Source organism: Ceratotherium simum, chromosome 29 (genome assembly GCF_057802395.1).
Source record: "Ceratotherium simum simum isolate JZ-2026a chromosome 29, ASM5780239v1, whole genome shotgun sequence".
Taxonomy (NCBI): Eukaryota; Metazoa; Chordata; class Mammalia; order Perissodactyla; family Rhinocerotidae; genus Ceratotherium; species Ceratotherium simum.
The window spans coordinates 29,751,424-29,770,602 of NC_141928.1; the positions used below are offsets into that span (position 1 = coordinate 29,751,424).

General features: G+C 38.3%; 1 protein-coding gene and 1 long non-coding RNA gene across 6 annotated transcripts in view; one reads left to right on the plus strand and one right to left on the minus strand.

Annotated features, from left to right (window-relative positions):
- Nucleotides 1-7,931, plus strand: part of LOC147913242 (uncharacterized) — a 27,553-nt gene extending 19,622 nt beyond the window's left edge. For 4 of the 5 annotated variants that reach the window (XR_015548970.1, XR_015548973.1, XR_015548971.1 and 1 more), the window contains 3 exons: nucleotides 5,997-6,065; nucleotides 6,343-6,520; nucleotides 7,853-7,931. This is a non-coding gene — a long non-coding RNA (uncharacterized LOC147913242). The remainder of the gene's footprint in view (nucleotides 1-5,996; nucleotides 6,066-6,342; nucleotides 6,521-7,852) is intronic. The other variant, XR_015548974.1, reaches the window with a different exon arrangement.
- Nucleotides 7,300-18,899, minus strand: NIPSNAP3A (nipsnap homolog 3A). Its single transcript, XM_014782045.2, has 6 exons — nucleotides 18,723-18,899; nucleotides 15,816-16,026; nucleotides 13,898-14,056; nucleotides 11,911-12,060; nucleotides 8,231-8,317; nucleotides 7,300-8,139 (listed from the first exon to the last, which is right to left on the minus strand). The coding sequence occupies exons 1-6, from the start codon at nucleotides 18,780-18,782 to the stop codon at nucleotides 8,063-8,065; spliced, it is 744 nt and encodes a 247-aa protein (XP_014637531.1). The 5' UTR covers nucleotides 18,783-18,899; the 3' UTR covers nucleotides 7,300-8,062.
- Nucleotides 18,900-19,179: the final 280 nt, after the last annotated feature.

Here is a 19,179-nt window from a genome sequence, read left to right on the forward strand (position 1 = left end):
ATCTATCATCATCTATCTATCTAATCTATACCTATATCTATCTAATCTCTATCTATCATGTTTCTATCTATATCTCATCTAATCTCTGTCTGTCTGTCTATCTATCTATCTATCTATCATCTGTCTATCTCAGGTTTATTTTATTCTTCTATTCTTTCTTTTCTAGGCTCACCCTGTGTTGCCCAAGCCTGTGGAACATGGGCTGGTTATGTGTTTGTAATCTGTGCCCACTATTGCTTGTGTTTTTTAATTGTCCATGCAAATATTCAGCCAATAAAATCTGCCTCCCCTTTCCTAGAAAATCCTGGTTGTCTGTGCCTAATGGATAATTGTGAAAGTACTTTTGAAATACTGATCCTTAATGAGTTTTATTTCATATTAAAATATATATGTAAATGTGTATATGTATATGTGTGTTTATACATATATATGTACACACACACATGCAGCTTGATACCTATTTATACAGTCTCCACTTTGAAGTGCTGTTTTTCATCCTTATACCAAATATATGGCCAGGGTCTGAGCTCCTTGTGAATCTGTATTTTATTCATTTCTGTTCTAAGACCCTAGCACATGGGAAGTACTTAATAAAGTGTTTAATTTGAAAAACTTTTCCAAATCTCAATTCCCAGTTTTAATGAGCTACTGAGCTGGCTGCTTCTCATGTACCCACAGTAATGACGTTCCTGAGGACGTGGAAACCCAGGAATTCTTGAATGTCCTCAGCAAAGACCCTGGCTTCGTGACCCAGTGTATGGAAGGAAACCCAACCCCAAGTGCCATTTTAGCTATGAGACCCTCCACGGCTGGCTTCTTGTTCTTGTCATCTGGCGTGATCTCTGATACACTGACTATATTTATCAGCTGCATGCCACACAGTGATCACCATCATTTACCTTTGGAATCATTTTTTATCCTAAAAAAGCTAATATAGTAACCTAATCAGAACATCTAGGAATAAACATTTGGAGAGTCTAACATCTGGCAAAGCAAATCATTATAGACGTTTTTTACTGCTATAGAATATTAATCTTTAATTTAATATTTCTTTATACTTGCTGGTCAAATCATTATAGACTTTTTTACTGCTATAGAATATTAATATTTAATTTAATATCTCTTTATACTTGCTGGTCAAATGCTTTCTTCTTCTCCCCCTTCCAGCAACTCTTGTACCTAAGTGCAGCAATGGGCTGCCATTGTATATAATTTGCAGTTTGGCTTATCAGCTTTTTCACTTTAACAAGCTAAAAAGATGACATACTTTTTATAATGCATATTTTCTTCTTTTAAAGTCATATATTTTTATTACATTTTCCTTCAAAATCCTTTTCTAAGGAACTATATAAACAAATTTACTGAATACCCTAAGCCTCTAAGTGTCTGGGTGGGAGAAGGTGAAGGTTTGTCAGGAGATAACTGAGTAAAGACAATGAAGAGAGGTGAGGAGCTTATAAGAGAGCCCAATGCTGGTAGAGGTGGGTTCAGTTTTCCAGGCTGGAAAGACAGGAGGCACAGCCCTGATTCAAAGGCCACAGTTTTGATAAAGAGCACCAGAGATGTGTATTGGAGGCCATCTGAGGGCAGGATCTCTACACTGACAACTCAAATTTTAAAATTTTAACTTTTTAGAACAGTGTTAGAACTGAGGGAAATTTGGGACACTTTCCAGGGGTATTTAACTTTATCTCAGGCAATCAACTTTTGAAGACTTTAGAATATGAGCTTCAGGAGAGCACTGTGTCTTACTTATACTTTTCCATTTAGTTGAGTGCTTTAGAGAGAACTAGAAAGCAATCCTCGAAACTGTTCATTTGATTTCTCAGTACATACAAGTTAACGTAAGAAGTGTGGCTCTGCTTTAAATTATAGAATTTTGTAACTAGAAGAACACTAGAAATAACTTGTTGAACAAGTCGTTTCATTTTATTTTTTTTTGTTCTATACACATTATTTATTTTTTGTTGGATAAATTTGACATGTGACATTGTGTAAATTTAAGGTGTACATCGGAAACAAGTCATTTTACACTTTTATTTTACTAGTGGAGAAAATAAGCCCTGACAGGGCGAGTGACTTGATGGTCTCACAGTAATTCAGAGCTCAAGTCAGGCATAAAGGCCTTGTCTTTTGTCACCTGGGGTGCTTGTACACCACCTACTTCTTCATTTACCAAGTACTCTCACCCCCACTCACACCCCTGCAATTCTCTACTCATTTTAAAACATAAATTGAATCTTGCCATTCTCCACCAGATTTTCAGTACATTGAACATAAAATCCAGATTCCTCCCCAGGCCTATGTTGTCTGGCTTCTGCCTCCCTCTCCTCCTCATCTCCCCTCACTCATCCTCATGGCTCATCACATTCCAGACACACTGCCTCCCTGTGGTTCCTTAAACACAGAAAGTATGTTTCTTCTGAGGGACTTTGTACCTACTCTTTCTATCGCCTTTGCTCTTAGTGTCCTTTCTCCCCAAATCTTTTCCTGGCTTGTTCTTTCTAATCGTTTATGCCTTAGAAGAAGTATTACCCTCTCAGGGAATAGTCTCTCATCTCCCTACTCAGTGTCTTCTTATTTTGCTTTATTTTTGGCTAAGTGATATTATTTATTTATTTGTTTATTGTCAGAGTCCTCCACAGGAACGCAAAGTCCACGAAGGCAGGGACTTTGTCTTGTTCACCCCAGTCTCTCAAATATGCAGCACAGTGTCCGACACATAGTAGACGCTCAATGAATATTTGTAGAGTGAACCTATGGGCAGTGACTGTGTGCTGGTGGATTGGGTTGACTGCAGTTCAGTATATGAGCATTTGGGGCCTCTTTGCTTTCCATCATCCTTATCTGTAAAATGAGTTTGCTGCTTACAAGTCTGTGAAGAGATAGAATAATCAAATGGTGATGGGATAGATGTGTGTTTGTGGTTATTGTTGATTGATCCTGTGCTCCCGAGGCAAAAAGAAAGGCCAGGCCCTCTGGGGCTATCCTACCCTTGATGTCCCCACTGTGCAGGGACGTGCCCTGCTTGGTGGGAGAGGAGGAGTGGACCATGACCCTAGTTCCCCAGACCATCAGGGCTCTCTTCCAAAATGGGACAATGGAGAACCCCTCACCCGCCTGCCAGTGTAGCAGCGACAAACTCAAGATGCTGCCTGTGTGTCTCCTGGGGGCTGGGGGGCCGCCTCCTCCACAAATGAGTCACTCTGGGTGTGAATGAGCAGGTGGGGGTGCAGGGTGGGCCGGGGAGCTTCTGCTTGGGAAGAAGCAGTGGATGACGTATCACTCAGGAGGGTCTCTTTTAGTCTTGATCTTAATTCTTGTCATAGGGAAAAGCATGTGAATTTGAGGGGAGGGGGCTTGGACCACATAGTTCCCATATCGGAGGGAGCTTAGCCTGTTTCTCTATTTTGAAAAGTCAGCCTAGGTTACTTACTTGTTTGTGTTAAAGCCAGAACACAACACTCTGGATCAATGGGCTGTGGAAGACATGCCGTGGCCTTTCTGACAGTGTTGGTGTCACACTACATACTGTGACAGGTCCAGCTTCCTCCCTGGCTCTGCCACAGATGAGCTGGTGACCTCGTATGGGCCACTCCGAGTCCCTGGGCCTGTTTCCTCACCTCTGAATTAGGGAGGCTGGCCCATAAAACTTCTGTGGGTCTCATCAACTCTGACATTCTCTGAGACTCCTAGTGTGGGAAGTGGTTCTGAGCCATTTTTTCTGAGACTGATTTCTGGAAGAGGCCTGCTTGTGATATCTCTCTGCTACTTTATCAGCATCCAGGTTGCAGGGTAAGGACAAGCAACTGTAAATGGGTTGAGAACTTGAACAGGTCCTGGTTACCTGTGTTTAAAATAACAGCTAATCTGTTCATCAGTATGATTCCAATGAACAGAATTCATTAGGCATAGCCAATGATGCTGCTCCCTAAAAACCTTTTGTGATTTTAAAGAATCATATGTTACTGTCTATTGTTTAGTAGTTCAGAATAATTTGTGGGGGAAGACCTAAAGACCCTAAGTGAATGGCCAATGCCCAGGGCAGAATGGACCAGGTCTTGGTGGTTGGCTGATGGCAGGGCCTGGGTCCTGTGGGCAGTGTCTAGTCACACTGTGGTCCATGTTTGAGGGACATGTGTCACTGTTGTCCTTGTTTTGTTTTCTGCCCCATAAAGACACGAGTGCTTGGTTTACTTTGAATTAGAAAGCTTCTAGTTCAGTCATATCTTATTCTATAAGGAGGTTTCTAAATTGGTTTAATCCAAAGTATGTCTCATATCCTAGTAACGCTTTTTTCCCAAATCAGATTCTCAAAGGGTCCTGTGTACTCAAGGACAATTTTTCAGACTTTTTACATGGACTCAAGGAGTTGGATGAAGAAGTGGTATCAAGACTACCTATTTTCAGGCTGGCCCAGTGGTGTAGTGGTTAAGTTTGTGCGATCTACTTTGGGAGCCTGGGGTTCACAGGTTTGGATCCCAGGCGTGGACCTACACACCGCTCATCCAGCCATGCTGTGGTGGCGTCCCACATACAAAACAGAGGAAGATGGGCAAAGATGTTAGCTCAGGGACAATCTTCTCCACCAAAAACTAAAAGCAAAAGCACCTATTTTCCCTGCTTTTCAACCCTTTTGTCCCTTTCTTAGTTTTGAAGGAAGAGGTGGAACTGGGGAATAAAAGAAGGAATACTTGAAGTAGGTTCATACCTCTTGGAAAATGAGATACCTTATATGGCTGCCTCAAAACTTAGCTCTGTCACTGCTTCCCACTATTTCTCTTGGCCTTTTCTCCAAGGGCCAGGAGCCACAGAACTCTAAGCAAAGCAGACTAGGACCCCTATAGTGGCCCTCATGCTAGGCAAGAGCCAAGGCCTCTCTATAAGCCCTCCTTGGCCTGTTTGATCACTGTCCCTCACTACTTGTCCTGACTCTACATCTGCTTGCCTTGAGACCCAAGTTCAGGCTTGAGCCCCCCAGGTTGGAGGAGCAGCTTCGAGATGAATGACCATTTTTTCCTCAATGTCTCCTGTCTCACTCTGTCTATAATCAGGCCCAGGTCCCTCCCCTTTCCCCATTTAGTTTCTATTAGCCCCCAGGCAGGAACCATAGAGTTAAGAGATTGCCAGAATCCATTAGAGGTGGATGAGGTGTAACTTTCATCAAGTCTAACTTGGACTTTCTTTGGAGGGGGAATTCATCTGAATGAAGCATGTACGTACTCAGGTGATGTTTTCAGCTGAGGGATATCGTGTTCCACACTGTCTGTGTTTTAATATTAGGCTGTTCTTATTAGGTATAGTGGGTTTTCACTCAGTGCCAGTAATTCTCAATCACTTTCTCCAAGTCAAAATTAAGGATGCCATCAAGCAAGTGAAGAAGTACTTGAAGCTGGCCAAGGTACTTTATCCATCCCAAGACATGTCAGAAAAATGGGCCCAGTTGCTGGGACATGGGAGTAGTTGGCATGTAAATCAGACCACCTCGCAGCTTGCTAAGATTTTTGAATATAAAGCCATCACTGGAATTTAGTGATCTCGCACCATTCAAGACTGAGCTACTCAGTGTATATTTAATATCTGAGAGTGTAGATCAAAAACAAATTCAGAGATTTAAAATCTTTCAGAATAACTAAAGTTTATAAGTTTAGCCAGTGGGTAAATAATTTTTGAATACAAAGCCATCACTGGCATTTAGTGATCTTGTGTCAGCCAAGACTGAGTTATTCTGTATATTTAATAATTGAAAATGTAGATCCTGGATATGGAGCACAGCAATTATTGTTTCTACTTATCTCCTACAGAATATCAATATAGGTCACCAGGAATTTTATACAAGACACTGTGTAATGAGACCATTCTTATAACAATCTATTAGAATTTTTGTACCAGATTGATATACTGTACACTGTTGTTTTCAAATTTATTTACAGCTGGAAGAATTTAACTTATTTGAGTAGTTTCACACTAACATTTCTGCCTTTACTGTTATTAAGCCGCACCCGTCCTTTGTGAGTGAGAATTTACAACCTGCTGCTGTTACAAGGTTGAGAACAGTGGACCAAGTGAGCGCCATCATGCCACTCTCAGACCTCTTTCAATATTTTCATTTTGGTATTGGACTCTTTTTTGAACTCAGTGAAATGAGTTTTGCATTGAAATTTTCAGTCTTTTTGACTTGAAAATGATCATGTTTAACTCTGAATAAAATAAATTTATTTATTGAACAGATGTTGTTCCCTGGGCTATTCATCACAAATTCATGTGTGTTTGTGTCCTCCCTGATTGAGTCCTCAACTGCATCAATGACCTCTCAGATCCTCACTGGCTTTCTTTTTCTAGGGAGAGCGTGTAGGTGGACATCCTTGTGTCCGTCTGTGTCCTCTTTGTGATGTTCTTCATCCCGGTCAGCTTTGTCATGTTCCTGATCCAGGAGCAGGCCAGTAAAATGAAGCACCTGCAGTTCATCAGTGGAGTGAAGCCCGTCATCTACTGGCTCGCCAATTTTGTCTGGGACATGGTAAGAACACCAGTCTGCTGCTGCTTATAAATCTCCATTAGGGCTGTGGATTGGATGAAAGAGCTCCTGGCTATTCTAAAAGTGTTCTAGCTAGTCTAAAGATTAATGAAAAAGGAAAAGGCAGAGGCAATTGTACACTTTTGACACCAAGCGTGGCGTAAAGCACACAGCTGATCTCACATCAGAGAGAAAATCTGTCCACACTGACTGCAATTAATACTACCACCACCTAATTTCCTAAGGTGACAACTTTTCAAAGAAACACTGAGTTAGAAGAATCTTAGTCAAAACTTCAATGCCTCTAACTTGTCTGATAGGTTTTAACCTCCAGAGTCAGGCTGTCCTCTACCTTATGAAGAAACTCATCTGTCCTTTGAATCTCTGAGGACTAGATAAATGAGAGATGACTGTGCTTCTTGTTTTCAATTTTCCTTCCAATAGCTAATTTACAATTTACCATGTTGTATTTATAATATATGTTATAAAAATAAAATAATATAGCTGTAAATATAGACTACCAGGAGAACTTGGAAGTACCAAATCTAGTTTAAGAATGCTGAGGCACTCAACTAAAATAAAAATTAAAGTTGTTTGTAGGAAAATCCTAGCACATCTGTGACAGTACTGAAGAAATTCTCCTTGTAGGGTTACTAGCATACTATTTACTTGAGGTAACAATATTTAAATAAAGAGTACAGTATTAACTGTCTCATTACCTTATAGCAACACAACAACAGCTCCAGAGAAGAGGATAAAAATATAAAACACAATATAAAGAATCAGGATGGATATATAAGCTTTTATTAGGGCAAACATTTCCATAACCATAAATATCTTATTAAAACAAATAGATGTCCCAAGTATCTTTGTTAAACAGTGATCCAAATTGAGGTAAAAATTAGTAAAATTAACTGTAAATGAAGACATTTCAGCATATCAACCAAAGAGTCTTCAACGATTTTTAATACTACAACCTAATAACATTATTTTCCAAGTAAGTGATGAATTATTAATGTGAAAACCATAATTAATACAGATGACACAGATGACAGTATACTTTTCCATAGTAAAGAAATTTGTTTAATATTTTTATGAATCCTATTTGGTATTACAAAAAAAACTTTTAAAATCTCAGAAAAACAGACATAATGGGTTGATAATGTATATAAATAATTTAAAAAATTATCACAGGCATGGAAATGTAACAATCATTTGAATATAAGAAAATGCTATAAAAGCAGAAGGTTGTCAAAACAGAGATCAAGAGAGATTCTGAAAGAAGTGAAAAATCAATATTGTGTAGTAATGATAACTATTTTTAATGTATGACAGGTACTGAAATGCCAAGGGGAAAATGAACAGAACTATTTCCTGAAGTGGTGGTGACAGTGGACAGAGGTGGCTTTTAAAAATGCAAGGGACAGAGTGAATTAACTTATCACCTCCTTCAAATAAAAGTGAGAATCTCTTGGGAGAATTTAAGCACCTTTAGCAGACATATCTTATGGCAGTTAATGAAATGCTTCGTATTTCAGGGGAAAACTATTTCAACGGTGAAAATGACGCAGGAATCAGAAGCATATTCTGCTGAGACTCAAGGAAGTTAACACTTTCCCGAACTGGAAAAGACATTTCATAAGAAGGCATATGAAGTTATTCACTGAACCAAATTTGTTCTAAGAATAATTCACGCCTAGTGAAACCGCTTACCCGCCGCCACAACTCTGGGATCCTCATGAGACTGATGTCTCCCCGCTGCACGACTGTCCGCACTCTCATGCCACCAGAGAACATGAACTGCAGAAATACACAGAGATAGGTTCTAAGGACTATGGCATTATTTCAAATAAGAAACACAGAAAAACGAATCAGAAACATTAAGTCTTATTCTTTAAATCAAAATAGTGAGTATCAAAAAGGTAAAACTAACTATGTTAATGATAATATTTCAGAGGGGTCAGAGATTTGGGAGATAAATTTATAAATAATCAAACTCGTTTTATAGATGAAACAGAAGGCTGGAGAGGAGTCAAGTAACACAGATAAAGAAACAATCAAGACTAGATGCAAGTTTCATGACTTCCTAACACATTTTATTTTATTTAAAAAAAGCAAGATTATAAAAATATTGTGTTTGCTACTGAAAATTTGGATGATACAAAGAAGAAAATAAAAAGTAGCATAATCTTAACCACCCAGAGAAAACTTCTACTAATATTTAGTGTATTTCCTTTAAAAAAATATGAGTAAAATCAAATTAGGGTCTTACTGTATTTTATGCTTAGTAATAGATTTTTAAAAATCAACAAAGTATTTTCTATGGCAATAACATTAATTTTTAATGGTAACATGAATTCCTCCTTATAGATATAATAATATTTTATCCCAACATCTTATTGTTGCCAATTAGATTATTTCCAATATTTCAATATTCAATGAAATACTGGAACAAATGTTCTTGTGCATAGTTTTTTATAAAATTTGTATAATTAAAATGTAACGCATGTTACCTATATATGAAAATGTAGATAAATAGGAATCATTTCTAAACCACTCAGAGATAACCACTTTTATATTTGGTGTATCTCATTTGGTGTATCTCTTTCCATATTTGTGTATATATGTATGTATTTTTATATATATTTATGTACACATAAACACATATAAGAATATATGTTTATGGTTACATAAACACATGATATCTATGATGCATATATATATATTTCTGTATTACATGTGTATTATATAAAGGTCATACCACATTGTTTCCAATGTTTCCCTATTGTAAACAATGCTGACATAAACTTCCTTAGAGCAGCACCTACATGTATATCTATAATAACAATGCTGATGACAACTACTACTAACGTTTATTGGGTGCTTACTATGTGCCAGGCCTGGTTTTACATTTTGCGTGTATTAAGTCACTTAGTCTTCATAATAATCTTAGGTGGTGATTATGATTATCATCATTTTATGGATGAGGAAACTAAAGCACAGTGAGGTTATGTAACTTACCCAAGGTCACAAAGTTATAAGTGATGGAGCTGGGATTCAAACCCAGGCTGTCTGGATCTGATTATTTTCTTAACATAACTCCTAAAATTTAAATTGAGAGAACCAAAGAGTGCATCTTATCTACATACACTTACAGATATACAGTGTATATATTGTATACTGTGCTCCAGAGGTGATGATTTACACTCAGCATATTACCATCCTCCCAGAACAGAGAATGAATTTAAGATTAAAAAGTGTGTGCACAGTTCAGTAGTTTTCTCTTATAAAAGTTATACACATCCATTATAATAAATTAGAGACTTAAAAAACCTTTAATCTCATGATTCAAATATGACTATATATTTTATATCCTTTCAGGTTTCCTCTTGTATAACTAAACACACCTACACATCCATGCATATTTCCTAGAATATTGACAAAAACAATGAAAAAATTAAGGCTTTTTATTTTTACTGTCAAAAATTATTGGGGGGAAAACAGCCAATACAAACCTTACACAATATTTTTCCCTGACCTATCCAATACTATGTCTAATATGTCTTTATTAGGTGAAAAATGGCATCTCATTATTGTTTTAATCTGCATCTTCTTGAATGTATATTCAGTAGTCATCTGTGTGTCTACCTTTGCATAAGTTTTTTTCTTTTTGTTTTTGGATTTCATTTATGGTGTTTTGGGAGTGCACAAAGTTTGAGCCTTTGTATAATAAAATCATCATTTGATTCTTTTTTTCCTTCATAGTTTCTTCATTCACTTTTTGGCCTAGAAATATGGTTCCCATCCATAATATTAAATACATTCATCTATATTTTGTTTTAGACATTCTATGAATTCACCATTTTTACTGCAATCTATAATCTGTCTTGATTTTATTTTAGTGTATAGTGTGAGATAGGCATCTAATAATTTTCATAGTAATTTTTCTCCTCTTCATGTATTTTCCAACTTGAACATACATCTATTTTTATATAGTCTAACTACTTCCTTACAATATTTAGTAGAAATTAAATTTCTGGGCAACAATAAGCTCAGCTTTGGATATATTAGAGCTTCCAGATGTCCATTGGACACAAAGTGGAGAAGATGAGGAGGCAATGGGATATTATGAGTCTTTCAAATATTTGTTAGCTATTCTTAGTCATTTATCCTTTCAGATAAACTTGACAAACATTTTTCAGAGTTTGCCACAAAAAACCTCTCTGAAATTCCGATTGGAATATCTTTCAACTCTAAAAGTTAAATATCCTGAATAGGTGTTTTATTAAATAAATTAATATACCATATATATATATGGTATATATACTATATATATCTAAGTAGTGGGAAATGGGCTTTTCTTTGGGCTTATCCATGTTTTTAATATTTATAATAACTACATGTTACTTTTTCACCCATAAACAATCTCCCTATCCCAAGTAATGTTAATTAAAAAGAAAAAAAATCACAAAAGTTATAAACTTCCAGTTCTGGGGATGTAGCATACACCATGATGACTATAGTTAACAATACTTTATGTATATTTGAGAGATGCTAAGAGTGGATCTTAAAAGTTCTCATCACAAGGAAAAAAATTGTTAACTATGTGAGATGATTGAGGTTAACTAAACTTAACTGTAGTAATCATTTCAGAATATATACATATATTAAATCATTATGTTGTACACCTTAAACTTATACAATGTTATATGTCAATTATATCTCAATAAAACCAGAAAAAAAATAAACAATGAAAAAAATTAAAAAGTACATTCAGAGGACAAAAAGATGATGAAAGGAAGAGATGATTTCTTGAGGTTCCTTCCAGTTTTTTAAAATTTTATCATTCCTTTTTTTTTTTTTTGTGAGGAAGATCAGCCCTGAGCTAACATCCATTCTAATCCTCCTCTTTTTGCTGAGGAAGACTGGCTCTGAGCTAACATCTATTGCCAATCCTCCTCCTTTTTTTTCCCCATAGCCCCAGTAGATAATTGTATGTCATAGTTGCACATCCTTCTAGTTGCTGTATGTGGGACGTGGCCTCAGCATGGCCGGAGAAGCGGTGTGTCGGTGTGCGCCTGGGAGCCGAACCCCGGCCGCCAGTAGTGGAGTGCGCGCACTTAACCGCTAAGCCATGGGGCCGGCCCCAAAATTTTATCATTCTGATGTATCAGGAAAAAGAGCAGTTCAGTATTTGAAAAAGTCTTCATAAGGTGTTAACATTCGAAATAAATAAGATGTAAAACAGGTTTGCTCAACCCTTAAAATTATAAAAAACTAAGAATTTGGCAATAAAAAGTTAAATATACTCCATAATGAGAACTGACTCAAGGAACTTAATAGTGGATCACTAATACACTTTGCAATTTCATAAAGGAAATGGACAACTGTACCTCTGTTGAGTGCTCCATATTCTGTATGGAAAACTCCAACTAGTTTTGAGTAGCCTCGATTGACATGAGTATGAACTGCCCTTTTAAATGGATCGCCCCACAGAGCTGGCCCACCAGGTTTCATCTGAAAAGTAGACAGTTCATAGACCCCTAGAATAGGGAGAAAAATAATTATTTTACAGAACATATCCACACGTTTAGTTTGGTTACAGTGGAAGGCTAATCTACATATACAGATTTGGAGGATCATACACATATACAAGTTTATGTAGATACATTTATTAATAATTTGCATTGTTTTTCTTTGCTTTTATGTTTAGAAAGTCCTTGTCCTACTTTAAGGGTCAGTTGTTAAGCTAATCACACAGAACATACATAGACTGTTATCTCAAATATTTTTAATCTGTAAAATTTGTCAATCAAACAGTGAGAATTTATAATGCAACAGGATTTTTTAGCTGCTTGAGCCTATACTTTTAAAAAAGAAATGAATAAAGAAGTCTTTCCGTTCTCTTAGAATTCAATTCTTCTTTTTCCAACTGCCACTAATTTTTTCTTTATATAATTTCCCCCATACGATTCCATTTCTAACAGGAAGAGCGAGCAAACAATGGATCTGCAGCCACTGTCTCAGAGTTTTTGAGGAAGAGAAAAACCCTAAAGGAGATGGTTTAATATTCCTAAATATACAGGTAAATACTTGAAAAGTATTTTACCTCTGGATGGAAGTATAGGGTGGATGGAGGGAAAGAAACTAGGGCACAAGTAGATTTGAGAAGTAAAGGAGAAACATGCAAAAGTTACTGAAGAATCATGAATAACACAGAGGAAGGCAACCAAGATTTGACACTGCCTGAGAAGCCAGCTAGTTCATGTCGATAGTGCTGAAAGCCAAGGGGATCTAAGCGGATAAGGGTCAAATACGACGTTTCAAATCTCTTGTTGTCTAAAATGCACTACACAGTTAGGAATAACAGGGGAAGTAAAATTTAAATTAGTTTATGCTTTTTCTAATCTGACCTTTGTTTAAAACTGGATTGAGGTAATAATTTCTTTAAGTCAGCAAGAAGTGAAATCAGCAAGAAGACAAATCTTTAGGAATTATTTTCAAACTGAGAAATAAGAAAGAGGAAGACACAAAAGTTAGACTCAGTAATACAGCTTGGCAGTTTCATTCATTCCCCCAAACAGTCAATTTTATAAGCAAACATGTACAAAATGATTTAAGATTAGTTGTAATTTATGGGAAAATACTTTTATATTTAAAAGTTTACATTATTTTAAAATTATGACAAAATAACACACACTGTCCCTCACCTACCCACACGTGTGTTCCCTACTTTCAAGGCCCAACTTCTCAACCATTACTGACCATGTCAACTTTTTCTATAATCCAGCTAAGCTTTAAGAATCAGTAAGATACCGGGCCGGCCCCATGGCTTAGCGGTTAAGTGCGCACTCTCCGATACTGGCGGCCCGGGTTCGGATCCCGGGCGCGCACTGACGCACCGCTGCTCCGGCCATGCTGAGGCCGCGTCCCACATACAGCAACTAGAAGGATGTGCAACTATGACATACAACTATCTACTGGGGCTTTGGGGAAAAAAAATGAGGAGGATTGCCAATAGATGTTAGCTCAGAGCCAGTCTTCCTCAGAAAAAACAGGAGGATTAGCATGGATGTTAGCTCAGGGCTGATCTTCCTCACAAAAAATAAATAAATAATCACATCTGTTAAAAAAAAAAAAAAAAAAAAAAAAGAATCAGTAAGATACCAATTTGGAGAAATACTTCATTATTTAATGCTCACTTTTTAAAGGATAAGCTAAGAGCTCCAGTTTATTTTTATCTCAACAATCAACATATGTTCCTATATTAGACAAAGGATTAACTTCATTTCTTTTCCAGTAGAACTTTAGTTTTTATAGCTTAAAATCTTTAGTATCTTCTCCATCAAAATTGAAAGTGACTAAGAGGGAAGGACTTACCTTCTTTTGGGGGTTTTTCTAATTTGCACCATGGCACCAGGTAAGTAATCTCACTCTCTTGTTTATCAATAAAAGCCAAGTTTGGAATGAGAAATTGTTCTTGCCATTCCTTATCTTTGGCCAAGGCTTTCCGAACTTCAGTTCGATGAGCAAAATTATCTGTGGGAAGAAAAGGAGGAAGAAAAATACCAATTTTCAATTTAAAATCACCTGTACTTTTTCTGGGTTTCATTCAAGTCAGCAAGTGTTCATCAAAGCCACATAAGGATACTGTGTTATATCAGTGGAGATACCAACACAAACAGATGTGACACCTGTCCCCTCATGGTGTAAAAGGGGAGTAGAAATGTAAACAACTAAATATTACGTCATATGTGGGCTTTATAGGCTCTACCATTTAGTAGGTAGTTGTGTGACTTACGTAGTTATTGAATCTGTCTGTGCCTGTTTCTTACTCTGTGAAATGGGGATAATGACATAGTTATCTACCTCCAGGGTTGTTGTGAGGATTAGTTACCTAGTTAGTACTCATATGTTAACTATTCATATTAATTTAATTGAGGCATTTAAATTATAGTATCAGTTTAGAGAAAGACTATTTTTCTTTGGTGGTGAGGTCAGGGTACACTCTGAATTAAATTTAACACAAATGAAATTAAGATGCACTTTTACAGCCTCTTCTTTTTTGAACAGACAGCTTCCAGAGAAACAGTGCTGATTCTCTTACTTATTGTCACCCATTCTTTTCACCCAGTACTATTTCTCTTCTGTTTGATACCCAAACAGGTATAAGCGTTGACTAACGTATGGGCCTAGTGCCATATTTACTGTCAGTAAATAAGATTTAGGGTAAAAGAGTTTTCTATGGTTTATGCTGTGGGTAAGGAATAACATCCATCTTAGCTTAAGTAAGTTATATCAGGACCTTACTAGTAATGTTTTTAATGGGACATGCTTCAACTGGTGGTGCATTAAAGCATAAATTGTGTTTTAATGGGGTTTGTTCTGTTACAACAGGGAAAACCCTGAAACTATGGCCATGTTAAGTACAGAGGAGTACTTTTCATATTAAAGTACTTTATGACTATTAACTTTAGCACTGATGACCAAACACGAAATGAAATTATTGAAAGTTCGTTGGATATCATCAAGTCCTGATGTGGACTTCATAAAGATTAGACACTGGAGTCACAAACATTCTGCGGATTCCTGTAATCTGTTCTTTTCCTCTTCTAAACCAGAGGCAGGTCAGCTTCAATATGGGGAGAACTCTAATTCCTTTTCCTTTACCTCCCTAGGCTAGTATAATAACAGTGAATTTCTTGAAACTCTGGGGTGCAGAAATAAAACAAAAGTGGTCCTGAGACATAACAGAATTATTAAATCTTACAGATGATGAGGGCTTCAAAGTTAACGATCATCCTCTATCAACTTCCATTTCCCTAAAGCCCCTAGATGTTTGAATGATTTCTGCTAAAACACTGCTATCCAGCTCTAGCTTCAATAATAAGAAAAAATAATTCTATTTTTCTTTTATGATCGTAACCCATGTGGGTTCTTGCAATCACTACTTTAAGTTTTTCATAAACCATCTTTGCAATAAGCCATTCTAAAATTTTTCTGAGAATTAAAGTCTAGTTCACAATTTTATGACTTGAAATTTGAGATGCCACATTTTCCCAATATCATATTCCCATATGGTAATATAAAGCCCATATGATAATATAAAGGTTCCAGCAACGGGCTCTTAGAGGTGGACCACTGGGAGGAGTAATCACTGAATTTATTTTTTTTGGTATTGCTTTTTAAAAGTTTATCAACCTGTGTATATTTATAGTAATATATCCAAGAACTAAGTCTCATGTAAGATCTAACAGAATGAAAATCTGTACTGAATACTTAAGCAGATGACTCATACCGTACTTCCAAATATGAAACACTTTATTCATTCTGCCTCCAAATTCTACACTCCAGTAGCCAACCAATTCAGAGTGAGCTGTCCGAAGATGAACGTTTTTCTTAAAATTTTCCAGGAACTCATTCATCTTTGAGGGCTTAAGACAATAGGTACGGAATTCATAGAATGTTCCATCATATTGTCTGGGGCCTGTAGCAAAAGATGAGCACACCTGAAGAAGGAAAAGGCAAATTTAAATATTTTGGGAAGGTAGGGTTTATAATAATTATGTTACAACTAATCTGAGTCTGGAAACAAGGAACACTCAGTAGAATCATAATCTATGTTTGTACTTCTGTTGTCATCTCTCCATAGACATTTGTTTAGAGGGATGTCAATAAAGACAACTACTTTTAAGTATTTTAAATATATAGCTACTGTTTCCTAGCAGGGGGTCCAACTTTAGTCACTTTTTTATGAGAAGTTGCTCATAAGAAGGCACTGGGGCACTTTCTTTACCCAAGAACTATAATTAGGATCCTAATAAATCTTACAAATAGTTTTTTCTTATTTAGCCAATATTTCATCTTTAATCAATAATATTTGTGTTACAGTTAAGCATTTAAAAAAACTTTATGAAATACACAGATATTTTGGCTGGCACAATGGAAATGTGTTCACTAGCAAAAAATTCATTTTTTTTTAGGTTCTTAAAACAACGGAAATTGCTGGTCAGGTCAAAATATTTCCTAAATCCAATGAAGGAGACGTGGTCAAAAATAGGTCAGGAATGTAACTAATGTAATAAGAAACTGTGACCTATCCAGTTGCATTGTAATATGGTGACAGACTGTGTAAACGATAGAAAAAAGGAAAAATCAATGAATCAGAATTGTCTGAATCATGATTAGTTTTTAATACAAATGCAATCTGAAGAAAAGCATTTAATCCACTCAATTACACCAGGTTGATGGAAATACCCCTTAAAAACCATTAGTTCCTTCTGTAATGATCATATGCTTACTATGTAAATTTCCAATTTGGTTCTCTGAAATTAACTTTCAGCAGGAGATGTTTTGCCAGAAATTATCCTCCGTGTACGTGTATGTGTTTGTGTGTATTTATATGCATACACAAATATATGTATACACACAGACACACTCATATGGCATTCTAGTTTACAAATCCATCTTACGTAAATTTGTTTAGCATATGCGCATTTCCTGAAGCTAATTACACCAGAGTAATCTATTTAAACAGTTTTGGTACCTACAAAGCTGTAGATGAATTCTGGCCTTATAGTGACTACCTGGTATGTCAAAGGAAAGAAGCAGGCTTCTTGCTCTGACATATATTTTGTTTACAAAACACAACAGTGTATGTATTTTACTTAATTGTGTATAAGGCTTAATTACAGTTGTCAATTTTGAGCTCATTCCATTCACGTCTATTGTGAGTTGTATTCTTATTGCCCAATTGATTAAGCTTGCCATCAAAAACAATTGCAGCTGCTCCTGTATTTGGTAGACATTCCTTTTGTGCCATTTTACGAAACTCTAATAACAGAATGTTATGCAAATAAAAACTGCCCAGTATGTATAGTTTAAAAATTTATAATATAAAATATATCAGAAAATGGCCAATGGGGTACTTGTAACAGTTGTTTTTTAAGTTAATTTTCAGGGAATGTGTATTTGGAGAACAAAATATGTGACAAAAGGCACACATTTTTATTATCTTTCCCAGCAGAAATATATAATAGGAAAGTCTAGGGAAAGGTTAACAGCAATGAGAGGGGTGTGTGTATTTTCCTGGGAAGGGGTGAGGTGATTTTTGTTGCAGGGTCACTAGAACTATGCTGGGGGAGGAATCATGAGTGCTTCAGGCTCCCTTATCTCCAAATTAGGGCTCATTCTTCACAGCAAGGACTTCCAATTCACTTATGAGGGAACATTTGGTGGATTTAATTAAGTCAAATTTCAGAGTAAAGTTCTAAGGAATAATTCTTGGCCCTGCCGCAGTAGAGAGAGAATCAGAAGGATAAAGACTGTATTGCTAATCTTGGGTGAATGGGCCATTAATGGCTCTTCTCTAGTCTTCACCACAAAGTCAGTTTTTGGTTTAACCCCCTTCCTATGCTACCCATTGAGAAAGGAGTACAAATCTAAACATAAAAAGGAAAAACAATCTCTGGATAGATTCACAGAATAGGCCAATTCCTGGCAGTTAAGGCTTAATTACAAAAATCTACCTTGTATATTTCTCATCTAAGGTTAAACGAGGCTGTTGTCATATTTGCTGCGAGGTTCCTGACCCCGCCTGGCTTGGGCACCGACCACAGGAGACAGTGGGCAGCTGGGCAGGATGCTCCACCACCCGCACCCTGGCCTCCTCTTCACGGTTCTCTGCAAAATGCTCGGAAACTGGGTATTCCCTTTAAAGCGGGGAGGCCGGTTCTGTTGCCAGCGCCTGATTGACCTGTATCTCCTTCTACCTTCAGTCTGGAGGGGGCGGTGGCTGGTCAAACGACAAATCAATAGCAGAGCCCCCATCAGAGCCGGCACCAGCCCGAAAGTCGCGAGCGGAAAGGCGCTGGGCGGCAGAAACGCGGCCCCCGGCGCTGCAGGGGTGTCCTCGGGCCGCGTGGCACCTCGGCCAGAAAAGCCCTCTGTCCACGGCTGCTTGCGAGCGGCCGGGAGGCGACACTGGCAGCGGGTCTGCCCCTAGCGACGCCGATGCAGCTCCCGCGCGTCTCTGGCTCCCCCGCCCTCCGGATCTGAGACTTGCACTAGAACTGCGGCGGCGGCACCGCGCTCGCAGGTCTGGGCGAGCGAGCCGAGTGGGCGCATGCGCAGTGCCGCGCGCTCCCCCCAGACAACCCCGCCCCTCCCCCAGGAGGCGGCCTGGGCGTGTCCCCGCCGCGGGTACCTGAGGCGCGAGCGTCCGCGCGGCCAGGGCCCTGGTCAGGCCGCTTCGGAGGACGAGCATGGCGCGGCTGGGAGCGCAGTCGGGCAGCCAGCCGCTATTCTTCCTGAGAGTCGTCCTGTTGCGCCTTCCCGACTGCAGGAGAGCAGCGACCGGAGCGCGGGCGACGCAGGGTCGGGGCGGGCCCGGCGGGGTCAGCTCCGCCCCGGCGCCCGGGAGGCGCGGCCCGACCGCCCAGCCCGCCAGGCGTCGGTCCCAGCGCCGGCGCGCTTGTGTCCGCGCGGAGCCTTGGGAGCCATGTGTTTCCTGAGGTGTTTTTACCTCAGACGTGCGAGGTGACGTCAGGATCTGCTGAAGGCTGAGATCGTCCCTGTGCCTCCTTTGTGGGCCCGTCACCTCATTTCCGTGCGCAGTTGCGGAAGATTCGTAAATGTTTGTGTGTGGAATGCGGGTGTGTGTC

Coding starts and splice junctions, on each gene's coding strand:
- NIPSNAP3A (XM_014782045.2), bottom strand. CDS start 18,782: ATGCTCGTCCTCCGAAGCGGCCTGACCAGGGCCCTGGCCGCGCGGACG. Junction 14,057..15,815: donor GTTTCATATTTGGAAGTACG/GTATGAGTCATC, acceptor TTCTTCCCACAG/ATAATTTTGCTCATCGAACT. Junction 8,140..8,230: donor TCCCAGAGTTGTGGCGGCGG/GTAAGCGGTTTC, acceptor TGTCTTTTCCAG/TTCGGGAAAGTGTTAACTTC.